Source organism: Leptodactylus fuscus, chromosome 4 (assembly GCF_031893055.1).
Source record: "Leptodactylus fuscus isolate aLepFus1 chromosome 4, aLepFus1.hap2, whole genome shotgun sequence".
In the NCBI taxonomy this organism is placed as follows: Eukaryota; Metazoa; Chordata; class Amphibia; order Anura; family Leptodactylidae; genus Leptodactylus; species Leptodactylus fuscus.
This window is the reverse complement of record NC_134268.1, coordinates 75,560,673-75,585,694: the sequence shown is the minus strand read 5'-3', so window position 1 is coordinate 75,585,694 and position 25,022 is coordinate 75,560,673. Positions and strand designations below refer to the sequence as shown.

Below are 25,022 nucleotides of genomic sequence, written 5' to 3'. Positions count from 1 at the left end.
CCAACTAAGCGCAAACCGGATGGAATAGCATGCAGCTGCAAGATGCTGTGTTAGCCATGCTGGTACAGTATGCCTTCAATTTTGAATAAATCCCCAACAGTGTCAGCAGCAAAGCACCCCCACACCATCACATCTCCTCCTCCATGCGTCACGGTGGGACCGAGGTATGTAGAGTCCATCTGTTCACGTTTTCTGCTTCGCACAAAGACACGGTGGTTGGAACCAAAGATCTCAAATTTGGACTCATCAGACCAAAGCACAGATTTCCACTGGTCTAATGTCCATTCTTTGTGTTCTTTAGCCCAAACAAGTCTCTTCTGCTTGTTACCTGTCCTTAGCAGTGGTTTTCTAGAAGCTATTTTACCATGAAGTCCTGCTGCACAAAGTCTCCTCTTAACAGTTGTTGTAGAGATGTGTCTGCTGCTAGAACTCTGTGTGGCATTGACCTGGTCTCTAATCCGAGCTGCTGTTAACCTGCGATTTCTGAGGCTGGTGACTCGGATGAACTTATCCTCCGCAGCAGAGGTGACTCTTGGTCTTCCTATCCTGGGGCGGTCCTCAACCACATTTATAAGGCAAGAAATTCCACTTATTAAACCTGACAGGGCACACCTGTGAAGTGAAAACCATTTCCGGTGACTACCTCTTGAAGCTCATCAAGAGAATGCCAAGAGTGTGCAAAGCAGGAATCAAAGCAAAAGGTGGCTACTTTGAAGAACCTAGAATATAAGACATATTTTCAGTTGTTTCACACTTTTTTAAGTATATAATTCCACCTGTGTTAATTCATAGTTTTGATGCCTTCAGTGTAAATCTACAATTTTCAAAGCCATGAAAATACAGAAAACTCTTTGAATGAAAAGGTGTGTCCAAACTTTTGGTCTGTACTGTACATATACTGTATATATACAGATATGAGTTGATGCCATAATAATAGTTTGTGATATTTAGTGTATAGAACTACTTATCTGATCATTTTATTCCATTTAAAGTGTAATCATCACTTTATTAAACTGTTCTCTAATGTACCAGTCTTAAGAAGTTGTTAAATACATTTGCAGACTTTATTAATGTACCATTGGTATCTTTATTCTTAAAGGAATTTTTTCCTCTCAGCAACTTATCCCCTAACCATCAATCGTTGGGACTGCAGTTGGTCATGAGAACATAGGTATCTTCTCCTCATTCCTAGTGAAGTGGTGGTTGGACAGGCATGCTCCATTCTGCTCCATTTAGTGGGACCACTGGAGATAGACGAGCGCTGTACTTCTACTATCTGCTGTCCATTGACATGAATGGAGTGGGGCACTACTGTCCAATCACTACAGGAAACAAGATACCTTCATTGCTCCAAAGAGATTATTTGCATGTTGATAAAAACAGTGATATTTTGGCATTGGAGCCATCAATTCACAAGGAAAAACACACCGTTTGATTCAGGTGACCCTAACCTATCTATCTCCTGGTCTGAACTGATATTCTAGGTTCTGGTAACAGACTCCCTTTAACTGTTCTTTTATAGAAATAAATATAGTTTTATCTTCATTACCTCTCAGGGCTAATGTGAATGTGGGTGTTTTAGCTCCAGAAAACATCCCAGTTGTATAAAGCTGTAAAAGACAAGGTCCTGTGTGCATTCATACTGCATCCCTGCGTGCCTCATCGTTCATAAGGAGAAATACAGAGGTTTTTCCTATTGGCGGTACTTGTTTGCCTTGTATCTGACAAGCATAAGACAGTACCACAGCTTATGGTTTGTAATTGGTATGCATTCACCCAATACAGCGAAATATTCTGCAGCATTGATCCCAAGGGAGGGAAAACCCTACATAATGCAAAAACAAATTTTCCTCACACCAAAAACAAAAGACCAGAACAGTGGACACATGGACCACTAAAATAGGGGTCACATACAGAGCCTGACGAATCATTGGCTATAATGGGGTCCTTCAGAGTTTAGATAGAGTTAGACTAAAGTTACATTTCAATATGTTCCTTGTCTGATGATAGGATCGGCTTTTGTATGTGCAGAGAAATTAGAGAGGGCTTTACACAGGCCGAACGAATGAATGCATGTCCACTTTAGCATGTTCTTTTACACTTGCTCCAAGGTATAAAATCAATTGCAGCCCCTGAGCAGGCTTCCTCATGCCCAGACACAATCTCACACCTCACGCTTCTCCTCTTTGTACTTCCTCTCCTGGAGAAACAGAACTAGGAGAGCCCTGTACCAGGTAGCTATGCCTGAACTGCTGACCCCTGCACTACAGAGATGCTTTATGCTTATTTAGGGCCACAAGGCATAACTTTTAATATGTCTATTAATATGTCGGAAGGCAGTAGATAAACTGTAAGCTATATGTACATGACTGAAAGCATGAGACATCCATACTAAAACTATTGTAATCATATGGAAATAAATCTTATAGGGAATACTCATAATAATTTCTCATAACCACATATTTCACGACCAAATTTAGTGCCTATATATCATCTGCCCACCATAAGTACTCATCTGTGATATAGCTATTTAATCCATGCTTGTTTCCTTCTATTTAAATAGAGCAATCATCATAAATATGGATATGAAATATGATATGATGTATGAGCCTTTGCCCCTTATATACAATGGTATTTCCATTTGCTTGTTTGTCAGTTGATCAACGGACATATGTATGGGGAATGAATATTGGTACGATGATCATTCAGGAGAACAGCAGAAGTATAGGTCCATTTGTATTGATATCACTCCAGAGCCACTAAAAGAGCCCAGTCCTGTGAATGTTTATCACTGGCTGAGAGATAGTTTGTAGATGGTGCAGGAAATGGCTGTTCATAAATAATATAACATGTTTATCACTTTGTCTCCATTGTAGGGTTATTGAGAGAGTCAAATAAAATAGAAGCATATATTTACAACAAAAAGCTTGGTTTCACAATGGTGTACATTTATAAATTGTGAGCAGAAAACCCTTTTAACTGCTCAAAAATAAGGGATGTCATTTCAGATGTGATTAAGCGGTATAGACAGTATACTAATGTATATAAACTGTAAAATGTGTGATTTTTATATGAAAAGATTATTTGCTTTAGGCTTCTTCGTTTTTCAAATGTTGTTCTGCACCTTGTAAAGTGCACCCTTCTTTTATGGTGTTAGTGCATTGAAATACTATGAGTAGTAGGTAGACAGATACTATTGGCCCGAGAGCCATATTTGCTTCTGCAATACGTGCAGTTACAATGTAGGTGTATAAAGCTATGATGGTTAAATCTAATCATAATCGGCACATATACCTCATGACATTCTACGTAATAAAATTGCATGTTCACAGATTGAGAAGAGTATGTTCACATTCAGCAATAACAAAAGATGAAACTACTCAAAATCATTTAAAAATATTCTACAATTTGTATATGCAGCTCCTATACAGGAAACTTCAAGATTGTTTTAGTCGGCTCCCTGCTTGCTGTTAATTTACATCTGCAAGGATGGCAGGAAGAAGAGAAGCAGCTAAAACAAGTCACATTTGACTTCATGAGCAGACAACACATGAGGAGCATTGAGAGCTTTTTATTTACAAAGTTGTTTCATTTTTTTGTTGTTGTTAGATACATTGCACAATAAAATACTTGGTTGCAATGGTGGACATACACTTTAAGACCATATATTTATTATACTTTTTATTTGATCTTGTACACCCATTTCACTATATTGTAATTATAAGGCTAAGTTCACATGACCGTCTTTAGAGTCTGTTGCTCTTATCTGTCATAGAATCAGAACAATGGCAATGAGCCCTCTCCGTCTACATTCACCATAATGTAAAAACATAACGCAAGAAAGCTTTTGTCATATTTTGTCCTGCATGCATGCTCCGTTTGCATCCAGTCATTCTATCACTATGACTGATGTGAGAAACGGACACTGAAAACGTTCATGTGAACTTAGCCTTATACAAAAAATATAATGCGCCTCATTTTGAAAATTTCCCAACCAAACAGAATTCTACATTTATATGTTAGATTGGGGATGCCATGAGCAACAACAGAATTGTTTCTGTAAGTTATAATAAATGAGGTTGTAATATGTTTTTTGTAAATGTATATTGTTAAATCATATATTCGTATTCATATATTTATATATGTATCCATGGCATCTTATCTGTGTTTTAAGATAACCTATACATAATCCATTTGTGTTCATAGATGCTTGTTTGTGCTTGATGTTTAGTTGCGTAATATCACACCAGAATGTTTATGTGTTAAACATTGTGCTTGCTTTTTTACTTATTGATTGTCTCTGTGACTGTTTGCGCTGCTAGCTGCAACACTGAAGCAACCATGCTGTTCTCAAGGCAGTCCACACTTGATGATTTAGATGGACCCGATGCTGTACCAAAAACAAGTGAGCGTGCCAGACCTAGGCTTCGTAAAATGCACAGCATGGACATGTCCTCTTCCTCTGCTGACAGTGGAAGTGTAGCATCAAGGTGCTTTATCCATGCATGCTTTATTCACTCATTCTTCAGTCTATAGCTGCGTTGTTGCACGTACTAGTCTTTGTTTTAGTCTAGGTTGTAATCTACCATAATTTTGCATGTAACAACATATAATTGCAGTAAAATGTATTGTACTAGCATTCATTTAGGTGCAAAACTTGTGCTAAGACTCAGCAACCTGTTTTATTCATCTTTCAGATGTAGAATATTAAGAACTCACGTAAGATTGGTTGCTATGTTTTCATCATTGTTGCACCTTATTGCATTGAACCATATTGATCAATATATTTAAAGTGTTTGGAAATTCCATATTTCTATTTGTTGGTTGCAAGATCTTTACAAGGATATCAATTGAAAATGTTTGACATTGCTGATCTAACTGTAGCATATTGCATAGTAGGATTTAAGATGGAGGATGCACTTACACATCATATGTGTATAACACATTAATAAAATGATGCTGTATAATACCTGTATGATTTGCAATCACATATCCCAATGTAAAATATTCCTCTGGAACTTACCAAACACATGATAAGAGTAATTGTCCATAGATAGTTAACATACACATTTTAGAGACATATTGATAGAATAGGACAATAAAGAATTATTCCGTTTTTATCAAATTATTGCATATTGCTAGGATATGTCATTACTATTCCAGGAGTATACTATTGATGAATTATTATTAGGATAGGCCGGCGATATCAAAATAACAGAGATCCATCCACTGATCAGCTGTTTTCAGCGGCTACAGTATACCAGAATGACAGTAACACAGTAGTACTGTAGCTCTGCATATTGTGTAGCAGCTGGGAGCACTACTGCAAGCTCAGTCCCATTCCAGTCAATCTGACAGTAATGATCTATCCTAAGGATTGATAGTCAATAGTATGCTTGTGAAATACACCTTTAATTTATATGTGCTCCAAAATCACATCTAAGAAATCTTCAACTAATTGACACTACATACTTCTGTAGTGTTTAGACACTAGTTCTGAATGTTTATACACTTTTGAGTAACTTTGCCCCACCATTTGGTTGAATTATTTTCCTATCAAAATGTTGTGCCAAATTGTTGGTGCACATTGGTGCGTCTTTTTTGTGGCCCTCTTTCCTTTTAAGCAACCCAACTTGTTATCCAAGGGAAAAGTGGCTAAAATAATATATAATAAATATGGCACAGAACACATAGGGCATGTTATCACAAGGAAAAGCCCAAATAAATTCTCCTTTCCCCTCTACTGTTTCAGCACTGCCACCAATGGATACAATATGTAGTCCATCTTCAATCAGGAAAAGCAAGCTCAGTTTGTCTTTGTCTTCCCTATATCTGTTTTTTATATCAGGGCTACATAGCCATGTATACTCTGTCCTAACAGATGGAGCATAGTATATGAATGATTTCTGTTAGATGGAATAGCCAGTAAGGAGGCAGACATAGCAAGGTGCACCTGGGAAATGTAGTTTTTACTAGTCACATGCCGCACAGTAAGGACCGCTCACTCTGGTCATTTCAACCTGAAAATGTAATGGTGCTAGTGGGGTGCAGATCTTGAAAGAGGGGATACATAGGAGATTGTTGAAGTCATTGGTACAGTGCAGATAGTTTATCTGTATGGTTGCTTAAGGTTTGTTTTCTTTTATTTGAATGTTGGGAAAACACCTTTAAGTGAAGCATTTGTGAACAAGCTATGGCCGGTTCCCCATTTAGCACCACCCTAAGAACTTTATATTAGATCATCTCTTTTCACAAAATTTGGGGTTTTCTTCAGCAAAGTAGCTGAAAAGGTAGTTTATACAGTAGGTAACTATATACATATATATATATATATATATATATATATATATATATATATATATACTGTATTTATTGTATTGTAAATAGTCATGTTGTAAAGATGAGACAAATGCCATGCTAAGATGTGAGGAAGTATAGGCAAACCTCAGTATGACTTGTAAAGTAGAGATTAGTAAAACGCAATACAAGTGATACAAACAGGGTAAGGACACATGGTCAAGTTTCTGTTGACGCCCACAAGCTAGGAGTGGAGTAAATAAAATTGCACTTGTACTTTATACTTTTACTCTCTTTGTGATCCACAGTCAGGTTTTTTTCAGGTTCTTTGTTATTTTGAACCAAAACCAGGAGTGGATCATAAAGGGGGAGAAACTATACAGGCTAGGTGCTACTGCTGTTTTATTCAATCCTCTCCTTGTTTTGGTTTCAAAAATAACAACCAAAAACCTGACTGTAGAAGTCCAGGCTTAGAACAGCTGAAATTAGGAAAATATCCTTATTATATTATTAAAGAATGACCGACCATATAGCATAAGCAACATGCTCATAAGTTAATAGCTCATCTTTCTTCGATAGTGAACCGACACAGTGCACCATGGTCTACTCAAGGCAGGGAACAGCTGAAACTATAGAAGAAGTAGAAGACGAGCAAGAAGAAGATGGCAAAAGTCCAACCTCAAGATTAGATGCATCGGATGAAGAATATTGTGCTGATCTAGAGGGATCCAGCTATACGCCTGATACAGAGTTGGCTCTATATTCCACAGGTGATGGAGATCTTCCTCCATCCTACAGTAAAGCTGTCAGCTTTGAGCAGCTGTCATTTGCTTCCCGGGATGACTCTGCTGATAATATATTGATGGTCTTAAGTCCAGATGACAGCCACATTGACAAGATGCATGATGCTATTCTGCCTACTCTTACACATGAATTGACTGCAAGTGAACTTCTTCTAAACAAGTAAGTTTTTTCATTTCTTTCTTTTCTCTTACTACTTACTCTCATCACAATAAGGGCGGTTGCTTATGAAAATCCAATAAAGTGTTTTGTGCGTTCTTTGAAATGTCCACGATTTTCTTATAAATTCTTTGTACATGACAGGATGTTTCAAGATGAAGAGTTGGAAGATTCTGAAAAATTTTACATTGGGCAGCCACGCCTGCTGCAGCTTATTTATGCACTTTATAATACCTTAGTGGCCAGATCAGAACTGGTTTGCTATTTTGTGATTATCCTCAACCACATGATCTCTGCATCCATAATAACATTGGTTCTCCCAATTCTCATATTTTTGTGGGCCATGCTGTCTGTGCCACGTCCCAGTAAACGCTTTTGGATGGCTGCCATTGTCTATACAGAGGTATGTAAACATTCAGCATTCTGATATATGTTCTCAGCTAAGCGCTAAACAATTCAATTAATTTCTAGGGGCTTTTATTGGAGATAAAAGCATCATAGTCTCATTCAAAAAGTTGTGATGTGGCCACATTTTAATGTCAGTATGGTTGTTCAAAGAAAAATCTAGAGCACCACTGAGCAAAAGTGATCATCTAAAGATGAGGATAAGTCATCAATATCAGATTGGTAGGGCTCCAACACATTGATCAGGTGTTATCTGCACAGTGACAGCTTCATACATGTGTGCTGGTGGTGCTGCTGCATTAGCAAGGTGCAGAGTCTTCTGCCTCCACCTCTGTAAAAAAAATACCAGCTGCTTGGTGGAAGTTGCTGGGAGTTGACCCCACCAATAAAATATTGATGACCTATTCCTATATTGAGTCTTGGAGAGTACATTGGATACTAATTTAATTTATAAGACTACATCCTAATAATATTTCCCATGTTACCCATAATACTGTAGTTGATCATCATTGCAGGTAATGGGGGGCATTTATAAAGACTGGCGTTTCCAGTCTTGATCTCCTCTGTGTTGGAGTGAGATGCACATAATTTATTAGGGTACACCTTTGTCCCTCTGTGAGCCAGAAATCAAATCCATATCAAATAGGAGCTGGAATTGACTTGAGCTGGCCATGCTCAATTTCTAATGACATCCACCAAAGAGTTATATAAGTTTGTGCTACAGTGTTAATTTAACTGGTAGTTCAGGTTAAAATGTCAGCATTTTAGGCTAATTTTAGATATTTTAGATATATGGAAATAGTTTTTTGTTTTGTAATTGTAATTCTACACTAAATTTTCTATATATCTGATGCTATATGCTTTAATACTATTTCTGGTTTAGGTAACAATTGTTATCAAGTATTTCTTCCAATTTGGATTTTTCCCATGGAACAGCAGTTTGGAGTTGTACAAAGACAAACCTTACCATGTTCCTAATATAATTGGTGTAGAGAAGAAAGAAGGATATGTGCACTACGACCTGGTTCAGCTCCTTGCTTTATTTTTTCATAGATCTATTTTAAAGGTATGTCGTATATGGCTGGGTAATATGCAGTCCTTTTTATAGTTGATAATGTATAGATTATATTGCTGTATTATAGTCATTTTACTGCTTATTTACTGGAAGGATCAAATGACTTTTTGCTGTTAAAAAATAAAGTAGTGCTTCTGAGTAATATTCATTTTACAGTTGTCCTTGCTTTTGTATAGTAGTGATAATTGAAACAAAGACACACTTTTTGTATAATTGAAATTCAAAAGTAAAAAAGATAGTACTGCTTAATATGGAGAATTCAAGATGTTTCCCGGTGGTCAGTTTTAAAGGGGTTGTATGAGACTGGAGAAAAATATGGCGCTTACTTCCAGAAAATCCACAGGCTGTGTCTGGTATTGCTGCTCAGTTACATTCAATTGAATACAGATGAGAGACAATACTGGACATTGCTCATGGAGAGACGTTTCTGAAAAGAAGCAGACATATTTGTCTAATATTTCACAACTGGTTTAATGGCTGTTTTCTGTTTGAGAGATAACTCAATAGAAGAGCAGTATAGTATTAGGTCAGGGCCCCACACGGCGTAAACTCTGCGGTTTGGCTGCTAGCAGAAAAAAGGAACCCATTGAAGTCAATGGGAGGCTTTTTTTCAGCACTGAGATTCCACACCAAATTCCTCACCATTTACCTCCATGTGAATGGACCCTTAGGCTAGGGTCCCACATTGCAGAAATGCATCTTCTTTTGTAGCAGATTTTGTTGTGATTTTTTGAGCCAAAGTCAAGAATGACTTCAAAAAGAAAGGGAAATATATGGGAAGTTCTTACACTTCTATCTTTTGCTCAATCCAATGCTGGCTTTGGCTCAAAAAACGGCAACAAAATCTACAACAAAAAAAAGGTGCCTCTGTTATAGTTATGAAACCAATGTGCCGGCTATGCCACGACCCGGCATAAATATGGACATTGCCTTGATTAGCCTCTGTTTACATGTTCTATTCAATGTCCCATGTTCACTGTTATATCCTGTTATTATGTATTATGTTAAAAAACTTCAATAAAAATAATATATATAAAAAAAAAAAAAAAAAAAAACTGCGTCTCCAGAATGTGGGGCCTTAGCCTTAGGTTGATTTTTTAGTTGACAAAAAGTGGAACTTCCCTTTAAATACCTTATGAGAACCACAATGGACCACAGGTAAAACATTTAAGCAGCATCCACAGAATGGTCACAGAACTGATTTTTACACCTGGCAAATATAACAGAGGTAAGAAAACAATGACTGGAATGAATAAGCCAATCCTTGGTGCACAAGAAGTTTAATTTTCCTAGTTTTACTGACTGTGTCTGTATTTCTAATGATCATTTGAACATAACAAAGGTTCCTCTATTTTGTTAGTGTCATGGTCTTTGGGATGAAGATGATGTAGCTGATAATGGCACTCACAAGGATGACACAGATGGCGAAATGTCAGAAGGATCGGGAAGAAGAGATTCTGTTGGTTCATTAAAATCAGTAAACCTTGCAGCATCTGTAGAATCCATCCATGTCCATTTCCCAGAAGAGAAGGCGGCCATTAGAAGAAAGAGTTCTAGTAGTGGCTCCCAAATTTCACACAGATCTAGTTTCTCCTCGCACAGATCAAAGAGAGGTAATTGTGAATCAGCAGGGTACAATAGCTAACATTCATCCTCTATCACTTTTAAGCTGCATGTAAGTTCCTAAATAGTCATCTTCTGTTTACACAAGTCACAAAGTTGTTTTCTTTAAATGTTCATGAATATTCATTAACCCCTTAACACTATTTTACGTACATGTACATCAGGAAATGTGGTTAGTTATTGCATCCCCACATACATGTGCGTGATGGTGATCGTGTGGGCTCAGAAGCAGAGCCCGTGTGATCACTACTGGAGTCCAAGTGTATCTGACAGCCACAGTGATAACACCAATCCCAGCTATTTAATCCTTAAGATATCGTAGTCAATAGCGACCATGGCATCTTAGGTGTTTGTCAGGGAAATGAATGCCGCTACAGGCATTGGGAGCAGGTGTTAGTTGTTACTGACAGGTAACACCCTGCTCCTTATCCCCTATTAGGTTTCCTTGTGTCCACAAATGTCTGATCTGTAAACTTATAAAAGTATTTTTAATTATCTATAGGATGAACGCCAAAGTGGGAAAAAAGATCTAAAAAGTTGAACCTCAGTTTTTTCACTGTTTCGCCTCCCATAAAAACTTGAAAAAAAGTGATCAAAACATCAGACATTCCCAAAAATGATATAAATAAAAAGAACACTAAGCCCTGCAAAAAAAGATGCCTTATGCAGCCCCCTACGCGGAAATATAAAAAAAAGTTACAGGTGTCAGCAAATGGGGGATCAAAACTTTTTGATTATTTAAATGTGTTAAAATGTTATATAAATTTAGTATCACTGTAAACATGCCAAACTATAGAATACAGGTAACATGTAACTTACAAGTACATTATACAAAATGTTAAAGGATACCATTATGAAATACAATTTGTCCCGCAAAAATTAAGCCCTCTCATAGCTCTGTGAATGGAAAAATAAAAATTTTAAATTGCGAGCATTTTTCTTATATATTTAATAGGGAAAGGAAAAAAAGAGAGAAAGAGTCAGCAAAAACTCAATAATAAACTGTAACATCTCTGCTTGTTCGGGTCTCTGCACCTCCCTCTGCTCGCATGCTGCAGCACAGGAGGCGTGTGCCGTTTGATAATTTGCTTAGAGTTTTTGGTTGTACTGTGTGAACACGACTCTAGTTCTGTAATTGAATTTGCACCACACCCGTCTTCTGCCCTTGTTGCCTCTGTCCATTAAGTGGTTAAGTTTTGTCTTACCCTGTGATTGCGAGCCTGCCTTCCTGTCAGGTCCAGGGCGGGTTCATCTTCCCTATTTAGTCTTGGCTCACATTCACACTGATACCTGTTATTGCCTTGTGCTTGCTGGCTTCTCTTGCTGTTAATTTACTTGTATTCTTATTCTTGACCTCTGGTTTTCCCTACTGACTATTCTTTTGGACTTCGATTTGGCACTGCATTGCTCGACTGTTACCGAACCCTGGCTAGCTGACCTCCCATTGTTGTTGTTTGTCTTGTCTGCGTTTTGTGTGTCACATATATAGGAAGGGATCGTCTTTGAGTTGCCGCCTATTACGTAGGATAGGGCCTGGCAATAGGAAGGGACAGTGGGGGGCTTCAGCTTTTTTTTTTTTTTTTAAGCTGCATTTCGCTACATGGGGCCTTAACCTAAAGGTGTTTCTCCTAGCTTGCTAGATTACATAATGTAGCTGTACTACATGTTAGTCTGAATACCCAGCTACGAGATCTTACATTTACTACCTTGATTCACTGATACACCATGTAGATGAACATTCTTTTTGGTACAGTTTTGCAGCTGAATGTGCATAGTCAGGGAGCAGCTATAGAAGGTAGATGCATGGTAATAACAGTAGCTTCAGTGTCTGTTTATTTTACCCTCTATGGAATCCGGCTCCTCCTTGCAGCCATGTACATGATCAAGTCTGCGGCAAAACAATAACTCTGTTTTGTTTTTTTGGGTTTTACTTTTGACTTTACCAGAAATTGGGTTTTACTTGCCTTTGGCAATTTGGGTAGGAGAATGGGGATATATTATTTCTGCCTTCTTCCAACCTTATTTAGCCTTTGTCAACTGTGGCATTTAAAACAGGGGATTTAAGGTCAATTTGTAAGTGGAATAACCTTTGATTTTCTTCCCTTTGGCTTTTGTTTCTTTCCCTTTCATTTTGGTGGGTGACATTGCTAAACACTGACAGTATTTCCTAGTTGCTGGGGAAAAGTGTTTTCCTGGCCCCCAGTCAGGAGGTGTCCATAGTAGGAGGTGGGGTGAGTGCACCTATAACCGCCTGTGCAGCCAGGGGAACCATCAGCAAGTGTTATTATAGTAACAGGCTCAAAGTAGTCCCTGAAAGACACCCCAGAGACAAAAAAAAGCATTGTGTCAGCAATAAAGGTAGCGATGGAGAGGGCAACTTTTTGGGAGGCTGCAAAAAGTGTCTTGTGGACTGTTCAGGTAAAGGGACAATTGAAATGTGTTAAAAATATCACTGTAGATTGAGCCTAAGACTTTCTTCAGTTGTAGTGAAAGAATCACATGATGCACAATTATCACATTTGTGACTGTGGGTAGGTCAGGGTCTATAAAGGTAATGGCTTAGCAGATGTCAGCAGTTCCCTGCAAAGTGACTGGTCCACCACCATGAGCTTCGACTGTGGCAGAGGGTAGTTTCATATCAACACACAGTGGCATATTAGTATACAGTAGCCTGTGTGATTTACAGTTATACTCGGACTGCTGAAAGGGAAGCAACATATTATAGAGAAGGAGGGGCTGAATAGGAATAGAAAGGACCAAGTGTCATTAGTTCTAGCATGTTCAGGGTAACCTGTAGGCTCCCCTTGTAATCTGGGCCCAGTCACATCTGTAAACACTACACCCCTAAAGTTACACCAGTGATCAGACTGTCCCAATGATTAGATGATTGTTTGTAAACATACGGCAAAGATCTAATGTGAGTGAATGAATGACAAGTACCACGGACTCTTTTACCATTAAACTATATTGTATATATTAATCTGCTCAATTTCTTCTGTTCTACAAAATATTGCCGGCAGATTGGAAAGTATCTTCTAGTGACAGGTTTCCTTTACAGACTACACTGTTAATCCAGTTTATTAAAGCTGTTGTTATGCAGCATCTGTAGCTCCCAATACGTGTTCCCCACACCAGATAAACTCTTTTGAAATGCTAATCCTATAAATAACATACAGTACTTTTCTATTAGTTTCAGATCATTTTCATAAATAAGCGGATCTTCCAGTTTATCTCTCAGTGTAATTTGTTATGTATTTTATAGGTTCTCCTCATTTGCTATACGACTTAAAGGTCTGAACATGAATTCTTTATACATCTGACGTAAATTAATAAATATATTACATGCCGTGAAGGTAAAAGTCAGACAGTCATAAACTATTTTTCTATTACAGGCAGCACCAGCACAAGAAACAGCAGTCAGAAAGGTAGCAGTATAGCAAGTGTCAAGCAGAAATCTAGAAAAGAATTGCTTATGGAAAAACTTAGAGAACAACTTATCAAAGCTAAAGCATTTGCCATTAAAACGTAAGAAAGTTTTCTTTTTTCTTTTTCCTCTCCATGTTCTTCAAATGTTCATTCCAAATACTGAAATGCAGAAATGTGACCCCACACAAATGTTTCCTTATTTTATAGTTTCAATAGCACATGTTATATGTTCAACATTATTTTACAATTGATATATTGATAGTCTATAGGACAGAATTTTGCTACTAGAAGCCCCTACCTATAGGCAGACTTTAGAGAAAGAGCTTATGCTACTCTTACAGTATTTACATTGTAGCTTTACGCTGTAAGTGATTATATAAGTATTTTTATGGACACACTGGGTAAAATGTATTAAAACTGGCGTTTCATACACATATCTATAGGCAGCCTGTAGACAAAGGGCTGTTGGCATATGCTACACTTACTGTATATATATATATATATATATATATATATATATATATATATATATATATATCCCCAGTCCCCCAAACATCAGGTTATATTCACGTTACGTTGATGGTTAGTGTAATGTATATGTGCTTCATGTATATTATGTGTCAGGAATTCTCCCAACTAATATGCGAAACAAGTCCATATCCTCAAATAGCTCCACACATGCCAACAGAGTGTCCTAGAGGAATGAGTTTCTAGTGGGTAAAAGATGTTTCATGTATTGACTGGTGGTTTCAAATGTAAGGTGATGACCTGACCTGGCATTTGTTCTTTTTGCTTTGCTTTTTGCTTGAGGATGATAACATTTTCTTCAAAAAAATCTGTATTAAAATTGTGTTATTACATTTTGGCTATATTAGAATTTGGAGTTGCTTTTACTCATTGGTGTTTTACTTCTTTTTCCAGATTCCTTCAGATATACTTGCCAATCAGACAATTTTTTTACAACCTCATTCACCCAGACTACAGTGCTGTGACAGATGTCTATGTGTTAATGTTCCTGGCAGATACCGTCGACTTCATCATAATTGTATTTGGCTTCTGGGCATTTGGAGTAAGTCAAAGAAATTGCCAAGAGTCTAGTACTACTGCAAGCAAAATTAATAGTTTCAGGATTGCTGCATATCTATCAATAAGTGGATATATTAGACTTGTAGTATAGCGAAAGAGAAAAAGAAAATGCATTCAAAGCTCAAATGAAATAAAAATGAAAAGAAAATGGACTTTGTATATGAACAACATAGTCGTGTTTTTTTTATGATTATGAATGACAACTTTTATGAGATTTATACTGATGAGTTAGGGAAGATAAAATTCTAGTTTGGATTATGTTACCTTAATACAGTTTACATAACCTTACTTTATCTTAATACAGCTTACTTGGCTTTTAAGATGTTCACTGTGAGAAGATTTAACTAAAATATAAACTGTTTTATAAATGGGGTATAGGATAACAAATGATGTTGGAATCAAAGGAATTTGAAATGAAAATATACATTTTTGGAATGCAGCTAATACTATATTTGTATATTTAGAAACACTCAGCTGCGGCAGACATTACCTCCTCTCTGTCAGAAGACCAGGTACCAGAAGCTTTCTTGGTGATGGTTTTAATACAGTTTGGCACAATGGTTGTGGACCGTGCTCTCTATCTCAGAAAAACTGTGATGGGAAAAGTCATATTTCAGGTTATCCTGGTGTTCGGTATACACTTTTGGATGTTCTTCATTTTACCTGGAGTAACAGATAGGTAAATGACTGTGTGTGTGCTCTTGGTATGTTGTCACCTGCCTTAGATCAGTTCAGCATTATATTCTTTTATTTCTGTTTTTCAGGAAATTCAGTCAGAACACAGTTGCTCAGCTATGGTATTTTGTGAAGTGCATTTATTTTGGACTATCAGCATACCAGATCCGCTGTGGATACCCAACACGTGTTCTTGGGAACTTCCTCACAAAAAGCTACAATTATGTCAATCTATTCTTATTTCAAGGGTAGGTAGCCATAAATTAAGTATTTAGAGCAGAATGTGTGAGTAAAAGTTAACAGATTGGGGAAAGTTGAGAAAAATAAACACTATCTTTTTAGGAAAAGCACTTAGGTTGGATACATACATTGGGGGAACTCATTAATAATTTACACAATCAGCCCTATTTTCTTTTGCTGTGTTGCAATAATTTTTTTTCTAAATCAATAGTACATGACACAGACTCTCAGCTTTAATTCAAGGGTATTCACATCCAAATTGAAGGAAAGGTTTCACAGCTCTGTGATATGTTGCTTCTTCTTTTTTTTCATGGGATCAAAAATAATTGGACAATTATCTCAAAAGATATATAATGGTCTGCATGGGCTATTTCCTAATCCATCAACAATCAAGGAGGTAACTGGAGTCACTGGAGCAAGGTCTGGAGTTGATTCCAGGTTTGGCATCTAAATTTGGAAGTTGTTGCTGTGAACCCACAACATGCAGTCAAAGGAACTCTAAATGAAAGTGCAACAGACCATTATTAGATAAGATAAGATAAGATAAGATAATCCTTTAATAGTGGAGAAATTTCATTATGTTAAAGCAGCATAGTAATAGAGATACAGGATAATAAAATAGTAATATATTACAGAAGTAGACTCACATATGCTGAGAAAAGAGGATATACTAGAAGTCCATAGCAGCTAAGGAAGAGAAAAAAGAACAAAGACTTCAGGATTATTTAATTCTCTGTGCGGAGTGATCTTTGCTTGGTCTGATGTAGATTACGTAGCCTGATCACGGTTGGGAGGAAGGACCTCCGATAGCGCTCCTTCTTACACTTGGGGTGACGCAGACGGTCACTTACAGTGCTGCCAAGTGCCTTCAAGGTCTCATTCATGGGGTGGGATTTATTCTCCCACAAGGAGATCACAACGAAGTATTCTTCTGTCACCCACCACCTGTACTTTGTCCAGACAGCTCCCCAGGACAGCTGGCCCTTCTGATCAGCCTGTCAAGTCTGTTTCTGTCCCTGGTTGATATACTGCTCCCCCAAGCAGGCTACATTGAAAAAAATGCCTGAAGCAACCACAGAGTTGAAAACGGCTCTAAGAAGTGGCCCCTGGACTCCAAAGACCCTCAGCCTCCAAAGCAGGTAGAGCCTGCTGTGACTCTTTCTGTGTAGCGCATCCAGGTGATCAGCCCAGTCCAGCTTATTATTGAGGAGCACACCCAGATACTTATAGGTCTTGACTATCTCAATGCTTGTCCCTTGGATCTCCACCAGGATCAGAGCACTTCTCCGTTTACTAAAGTCCACCACCATCTCCTTGCTTTTTCCAGCATTAGGCTGAAATAAAGAAGAAATCCACCAGAGAGATAGTAGTAAAAAGAAAAAGGGTGCATTCGTGAGCTTGGAAACAAAAAAAAAGGCCTAGACATTCACAGAAGACATTAGTGGATGATTGCAGAATCTTTTCCACAGTAAAGGAAAAATTCTTCCACCCAGGTGATGAAAACTCTCCAGATAGTAGGTGTATCAGTATCAAGTCTACCATAAAGCGAAGATGAGATACTCAAGGTGCAATCCATTAATCAGCCTCAAACATAGGAAGCCCGAATTAGACTTTGCAAAAAAAAAAAAAAAAACATGTAAAGAAACCATCCCAGTTCTAGAAAGAGCTTTCATTGGACAGACGAAACTAAAATCAACCTGTACCAAAATGACGGAAAGAAGAAAATATGAAGAAGACGTGGAACAGCTTATGATATAAAGTACATCATATCCTCTGTAAAACATGGTGGAGGAAGTGCGATGACATTACCATGCATAACTTCCAATGGCATTGGGTCACTAGTGTTTATTGATGATAACACAGATGCAGCCAGATGAATTCTGAAGTATACTGCAAAAGCAACCCAGTAGTTTTTTAAGGCAAAGAAGTTGAATATTCTGCAATAGCCAAGTTGGATGTGAAATTATGGCATTGTTGCAAAATAAACACAAATAACAGTCCACAGCCAGTGCTCGAAAGTGTGTAAAGAATCTCCAAATGCACGGATACCATCCCCCGGGCAAGGACACAACCATGGGAAAAGCAGGAAAAAAGGCTATATCCAGCACATTGGAAAACTCCCAACGAGCTGGATAAATCCTTTTTTCCTGCTTTTCCAAGTGTTGCAAAATGTTTTGGAACTTAATAAGGGAGGCAAAAAAACAACAACATATCCCTATTCTCCATAGTAATTTCCAGGTTTAGTTAGATCAATAATATTTTTGTGGACAAATTACTAGGAATTAAATATTTTAAAACAATCTCCCAGAAAATTCTGCCACTTATGGCCTAATTTTGTTTTGTTACTTGACATTCTAAATGGGAAGTTGACTGAACACTGAACATGTAACTCATGTATACTCAAGTGTGTTTAGCAGTGTTTGTGATCACCTACTATTTCTGCCGTACAGTCCTAATGATGTGTGATCTTTTCCCTCAGCTTTCGCCTGGTGCCATTTTTAACTGAACTGAGAGCTGTCATGGATTGGGTATGGACTGACACAACACTTAGTCTTTCCAGCTGGATCTGTGTGGAGGATATTTATGCTCACATATTTATACTTAAATGCTGGCGTGAGTCAGAAAAGGTAAGGAATGTACAGTCATTATGTTGGAATTTTAGAGGAAACATAGTTCACGGTTCAGTTTCAGCACAAAGAACAGAACTTTTGTGATCGACAATATTGTAAAATTAGAAGGTTTTATTAGTTTTAGCAACCTGTTGTTACATGTTTGATTTAGCTGTGTAGGATCCTCTAAAGCTGAGAGGCAGATACAAGAAGCTAGACTCTTTAAACTGCATTCTGTTTCTTTATTATGTGGCAATTCTGTATGGATGAATATACATGAATATAAATTGTGGGTCCTCCACAGATCATAGCACAGTGCGATAAGCATTATTGTTAGGGGCTATGAATCTATGCTAAAGGTTCCATACTCTGGTATAATCATTAAAGTAGAACATTATTTATCAACTATAATCATTTTGTCATTTTTATATTTAGGTTAAAATGGTGGGGGCTTTTGCATAACAGGGTTGTTTATTAAAAAAAAAAAAAAAAAAGATACTGGACTTATAAGTTAATACAAGTTTCGAAAAGTTGAAAAATTGCAGGCGTTAGGGTCCATTCACATGGAGGAAAATGGTAAGGAATTTGGTGTGGAATTTTCCACGCTGAAAAAAAGCCTCCTATTGATTTTAATAGGTTCTGCTAGCTTTTTTTTCCATTAGCGGAATTTTAGACCAGACTGCTAAATAAATGTAAACACCCCTAGACTAGATCCTAGAACAGACCTCCAAATTCATTTAAAACCCCAGCAGGGCTCAGAATAAATTCAGACCCCAGACAAGACAAAAAAAAATATTAATTTAGCCCCTAGACTAGAGAACTTAATTAATTTAGAGCCCAAACCAGATCACAAAATTAATTCATTACCCAGATCAAACCAAAAAATAATCTAGACCTCAAAATTAATTTAGACCCCGCATCAGACCCCTCTCACAAAGATGTTCTAGCACATACATTACTCACTGTTTTGCTTTGCCTGGGTGTAAGACCTTTATCATGTGATTATGATGCCGTGAAAGGGCCTGCATATTTCCAGTAAAAATGTGGTATTTTATGCTGTGATTTCGCTCAAACTGCATTCTATGCAAACCACAATAAATGAAAATAGCAGATTACTCCTTGTCCTGTTATGTTCAGGCTCTAATGATGGAGATGGATAGGGTGGAACATGAAGGTGAGGAAGGGGGATATGCAGAGTTATTCACAGCAACACCACAGGATTAGATAGTCAGAGAGAATGAATACAGCCCTTGTACAGTCCATTACAGTTTGCTCTCAGAGAGTGATGTGCCCCAGTCCCCTAAGGTTGGCTATGACTATACAAGCCAAAATGCTATTTCTGACCATAAAGGTAGCTGCCACCCTTAAAAAAAAATTAAGTAGCACAGAGTTTTGGACTAAAAAACATGATAGATAGATAGATAGATAGATAGATAGATAGATAGATAGATAGATAGATAGATAATGCAGACAGATTATACAGTTATGCTGTATCCACACTTGTGATTGTTTATAAATGGATGTCATAGCAAGGACATGGACAGAAACTATACTGGTTGGTTTACAAATTATGTATTTACTGTATTCACTTTCATTCTCTGCAGAGGTATCCACAGCCACGGGGTCAGAAGAAGAAAAAAGTAGTGAAGTATGGAATGGGTGGCATGATCGTTGTACTTCTGATATGCATTGTTTGGTTCCCTTTGCTTTTCATGTCTCTAATAAAATCAGTTGCGGGTGTGACCAACAAACCACTGGATGTATCCATTAAAATCTCTCTAGGAGGCTTTCAGGTAATCTTTCTTAATCAGCAATAATATTATTTTTCTAGTAATACTTTACTTCTTTTCCAGAAACAGATGACATGGGATATGTCTAGTATTGCATCTCAAATCACCTAAAATGGAAATAAGCTTCAGTTTAATCCTCTTTCGATCAGCAGATATTGTGTTTAATGGGTTCTAGCATTGTAATATATTTTATAGCCCAAGCATCAGGGTGTCTTGCAGCTAAATCTTATGAGATCTAGTATGCTGTTTTATTATAAGTAACTAAGTAAGGATATGTAAAGTAATAACACATACACTAATACATACCTTGTAGCACTGGTGTCCTAGGTTTGAATCTGACCAAAGACATCTGCAAGGCGTTTCTATGTTCTCCTTGTGTTTGTATGGGTTTCCTCTGGGTACTCCGGTTTTCTCCCACACTTCAAAGACATACTGATAGTAAATGTATGACACAACCCTTTTTATAGATTTTTCAAAGATTTATAAAATGACCTTATAATTCCATGGGAAGAATATGTAAATCTGTCTTCCATAATGTAATTAGGAAGACAGTGCCTTAGTCATGCAGCCCATGCAGGTCTCTTAACCTTCAGAGTGCAACTATACCTCGAGATTGTGCATTTAGGACTAGGGATAGCAATAGGACTGAGCTGCAGAGAGGCCATGATGAACATGATGTCACATGGCCTGTGAAGCAGAAGTAGAATTCAACCAAGTGCCGCTTCGAACATCTGAACATCATAATGCCAGGTGTCAGACCCCTAATATTCTAATATTGATGATCTGCTAATTAAATATCATCAATACTTAAATCCCTTTGATTGTCTTTGTTATGTTAAACAATGAATCAATAAGTTTTAAAATCAACTCCACAATCATTCCTTTCCTCCAGGTTAATATAAACCTCACAGCCACATCAAACAGTCCCAATCAGAAGTAACCCATCACCATCACTGGATGGTGATATTCTGCAGCCTGCACCATTTTAGTGGCAGTCTGTACAATGAACCTGCATACCTCTCTCATCCCTCCCCTTTAGAGATTCGTCCAAACATGCCAAGTCTCCTCTACACCTCTTTGCCCCTTAATTAGGCCTTTCCTTTTTTTAGCATGTCTTGTTTCTAATAGGTGGAATAAGCCCCAGATCCAATCATCCTGCAGGCCAATAATATCTCCATTATGTACTTTACAATGACCATTGATGCCAAACCTCTCCTCTTAGTCCACAGCAGCTGGATCTGGGCCTGCTTCACTCACTGGAAGTGTAGCAGTCCATGTGGCTTCAGTCATAGTCTGCTGCACTTCCTACATACAGTCTTGTATAAACTTAAAGAACAAAACAGACAACAGAACATAACATGTAAAGAGTAAAGCAGCCCCTTAGCATTGTAGCTGACAACAAGGAAGACCATTGGTCCTGCAGCCAGCAACTGAAGCCTGCCTTAATAAACTATTGAGCAGTTTCTCAGATAACTCAAGTTTCCATGTGCTATAGAAATGAGATGTATAGTTCAGCTTCAAAGGCTATCCTTGACAAAAATAAGCTGTATGTGTGGGTCTGGGGAAAAGGTGGTGCTGGAAGCATGGCCATGTAGATTTGTGATGTAGCTACAACCTGAAACATTTGAAACATGTTGTCTCTGATAGTTCAACCACTTTAAGATGTATTATTAAGCTTACAAGAGTACTGTAACATCCTTCTCTGTGACCTCCCAGCAAATGCTCACTTGCGTCAACTCTGCTGCCTGGTTAATCCATCTTTCTTCACACTTTTTGTTTGCCTCTTCCATAACCCATTCCCTCCACTGCTTGCCAAATACCCATTGAATCAAGTTACAATTTTTAACATCAACATAAAGGCTATTCACAACCTTTCATCTCTATACATCTAGGGCATAATGTCCCACTAACCTTCCCCCTGACATGTTATCTCTGATCCTCTCAAGACCTTCTTCTTCACTCTGCTCTTATACACTTTTCACACAACCACCCCCAAGATTTCCTGAATCTCTTATACCCTGGAACTCACTAATGTGATATATATGACCGTCCCCCCCAATCACAGCCTTCAAACACAACCAGTAGGTCCACCCTTTCAGGAAAGGCTAAAATCTTTGTTAACCTTGCTGCCACCACACCACCATCTGAACAGCATCTACCCTCATAGACCATATAACCTTGTGGGCAGGGGCTTCTCTCTCCTGTTGTGCCATTTGGTCACTAGATTATTCTATTTTGTTTGTTTTTGATATGTACAACACCATGAAATTAAAAGTGCTCAAAAAAACTGTAAAAACTTACCAGCAGTACAGAGTGTATATGACTGGCTTGTATTGGATTTGCAGATAGGCTAAATATATTGTATATAAATAGTAGCAGGAGAATCCAAATCAATGAAAGGACTAAAATAACTGTTTTGTGTAATGAGGGCTGTAGATCATTACAAGGATCAATGTTTCTTATAATCTTACCAGCAAAGTACAAGTGACATGAATTTAAGGACTCTGTTTACCTTGCAGCCTATTTTTACTATGAGTGCACAACAGAACCAGCTCAAAGACATGGATGGGGCATTATACAAGACATTTGAGAAAAGTTTAAATAAGGACACTGTAAGTAATTGGACTCAATTTGTCAGCTGTGATCAGAAATGACCTGGTAAAAACAAACCATTTATTTGCATTTATATTTTGTGCTAATAGCTCCATTCCATCTTCCAGAGTTTCATTAATTTGATACAGAGCACAACATGCAATTGGTTATCTTACAGTTTAAGGAATTTTCAGCAATTTTAAACGAGTGTTCTGGACTAAAATTATTGATGACCAAAAATAGGTCATCAATATCTCATTGTTGAGAATCTGACACATGAAACTCCTGCTAATCAACTGTTTTCAGCCGTGAATACACAGAGAATTGAGCAGGAAGCAGATAGTGCTGTGCTCAGTGTACAGGCTGAACCTTGTTATTGCATTGTAGCTCCCATTCATGTAAATAAAGCTGATCTGCAGTACCCTGGCCCTGGTCTGCTTCTTCCTCTGTTCTCTGTATATCTACAAAGACAACTGATCCATGGGGTGCTAATTGTCAGACCCCCATTGATCTGATACTGATGACCTTTCCTTAGGATATTTTTATCCTATTGTGTGATATTAGGAAATCTTTTTAAATTTCGAGGCTTCTGGCTGCCAGGATTTGCCTATTGTATACAGATTTACACCCCTCCCATTTCTAAAAATCTAAAAATAACTCTGAGTTTAGTAAGTACCTGAGCTGCTCCTGCTCTTTTGTATTTATTAAGGTTTATGAACCAAAAAGATAAATATACTTTATCTTTAAAATATTCTATTGTTTACGTTTGCGTGTTGTATAATAATACCACTCATAGCTGATATATCAGAATTTTAGACCAGGAAAGGTGTAAAAAAACAAACAACAAAAAACATACTCACCTGTCCAGTCCTGCAGCACCACTGTTTTTCTTCCGGTGGAATCAGCCAATCAGCAGCCACAGCGGCATGGGATGTCACTACTTCTGATGTCCTGTGTCCTTCCTTAGGCCACTGATTGGCCTCAGTGATCATGTGACCGCTGTGGCCAATCAGTGGCCTAAGGAAAGGGACATGGGACGTCACATCCAGCGAGGACTTCAAAAGACTACAACAATGCAGCAGGACTGGGCCACACTGGGAGGTACGCCTTCCCCGGTCTAATTTAAAAAATAATTTTATTGTGGACAACCTCTTTAAGAATTAGCTATTTTTTAGCAAATTCTAGTAGAGACAGATTGCATGGCTAAAGCTAGGTTCACTTCTGCGTTTGGGTTTCCATTCAAGGGGTCCACTTGAGGACCCCCCAAACAGAAACCTAATCCACTTAAAAAAGTGGTTACCTTCGGAAACCTGCGGACCCCATAGACTATAATGGGGTCCACTGGGTTTCTGTCCGAGAAGGATGAAAAATGGGGGACAAAATCCCCATACGGAGACCAGTTGCAAATGTGAACCTAGCCTAAGCGGTTGATTTATACACCTTTGGAAATAGGACTGAGTGAAACACCTGAATTCACTGATTAAGAGATATGTCCTAATTCTTTTGTCCATACTGAAGACAGCAGCAGTAAAGACTTGTGAAAGCATCACAAAGGAGGAAGCCCAGTGTCTGAGGATGTCCATGGATTCCAGACTTCAGATAATCATTGCCTGAATAGGATTCTCTACAACATATTAAAAATGTACATTTTATTTTTGGGAATGTTAATTTATCCAATTACTTTTCAGACCCTAAAATGAAGAGGCTTTGTAGAAAAATGGTTGTAACTCTAAAACACTTCATAGGATATTTTTGTTCAACCCTTTGCATTACATTAAACTTGATAGTATACACTTCAATTGCATCTCCGATGTTTCATTTCAAATCCAATGTGGTGACCTGCAGGGCCCAAATCATGAAGATTTTTGCACTGTTCAAATATTTTTGGACCAAACTATATAAAGGCTTTATTCAGATCATGTTTTTTATATCTGTTTAAAATAAAATAGGTACAAACGGAAAGCAATCTATTTACACAGACATCATTGTTAAAAAATAAATAAAAATAAAAAACTTAATTTTTCTGTCCCTTTTGTTTTTGAAGGACACAAAACTGTAGTACACCATATTTTTGTATCCATCCAGTACATCAAACAGATGTAAAAACTGTAAAAACATGTTCTGAATACAGCCTTAGATCAATTGAGTTACAGTACTTATCTATCCATCCATCTATATGTAGACAAAGAAGAGTATGAAAAAGTGTGACTTGGTTTTATATGCAACATAATCATTTTGATTCAG

At 37.7% G+C, this 25,022-nt stretch overlaps 1 protein-coding gene across 1 annotated transcript in view; it reads left to right on the top strand.

The window, feature by feature from the left end:
- Window positions 1–25,022, top strand: part of PIEZO2 (piezo type mechanosensitive ion channel component 2) — a 265,739-nt gene that overhangs the window by 234,780 nt on the left and 5,937 nt on the right. Inside the window, exons 38-49 of the mRNA XM_075270713.1 lie at window positions 4,323–4,490; window positions 6,877–7,260; window positions 7,402–7,660; window positions 8,546–8,728; window positions 10,098–10,350; window positions 13,753–13,885; window positions 14,708–14,855; window positions 15,337–15,551; window positions 15,637–15,795; window positions 18,267–18,414; window positions 20,001–20,189; window positions 22,706–22,798. Coding sequence (XP_075126814.1) covers window positions 4,323–4,490; window positions 6,877–7,260; window positions 7,402–7,660; window positions 8,546–8,728; window positions 10,098–10,350; window positions 13,753–13,885; window positions 14,708–14,855; window positions 15,337–15,551; window positions 15,637–15,795; window positions 18,267–18,414; window positions 20,001–20,189; window positions 22,706–22,798 — 2,332 coding nt within the window. The remainder of the gene's footprint in view (window positions 1–4,322; window positions 4,491–6,876; window positions 7,261–7,401; window positions 7,661–8,545; window positions 8,729–10,097; window positions 10,351–13,752; window positions 13,886–14,707; window positions 14,856–15,336; window positions 15,552–15,636; window positions 15,796–18,266; window positions 18,415–20,000; window positions 20,190–22,705; window positions 22,799–25,022) is intronic.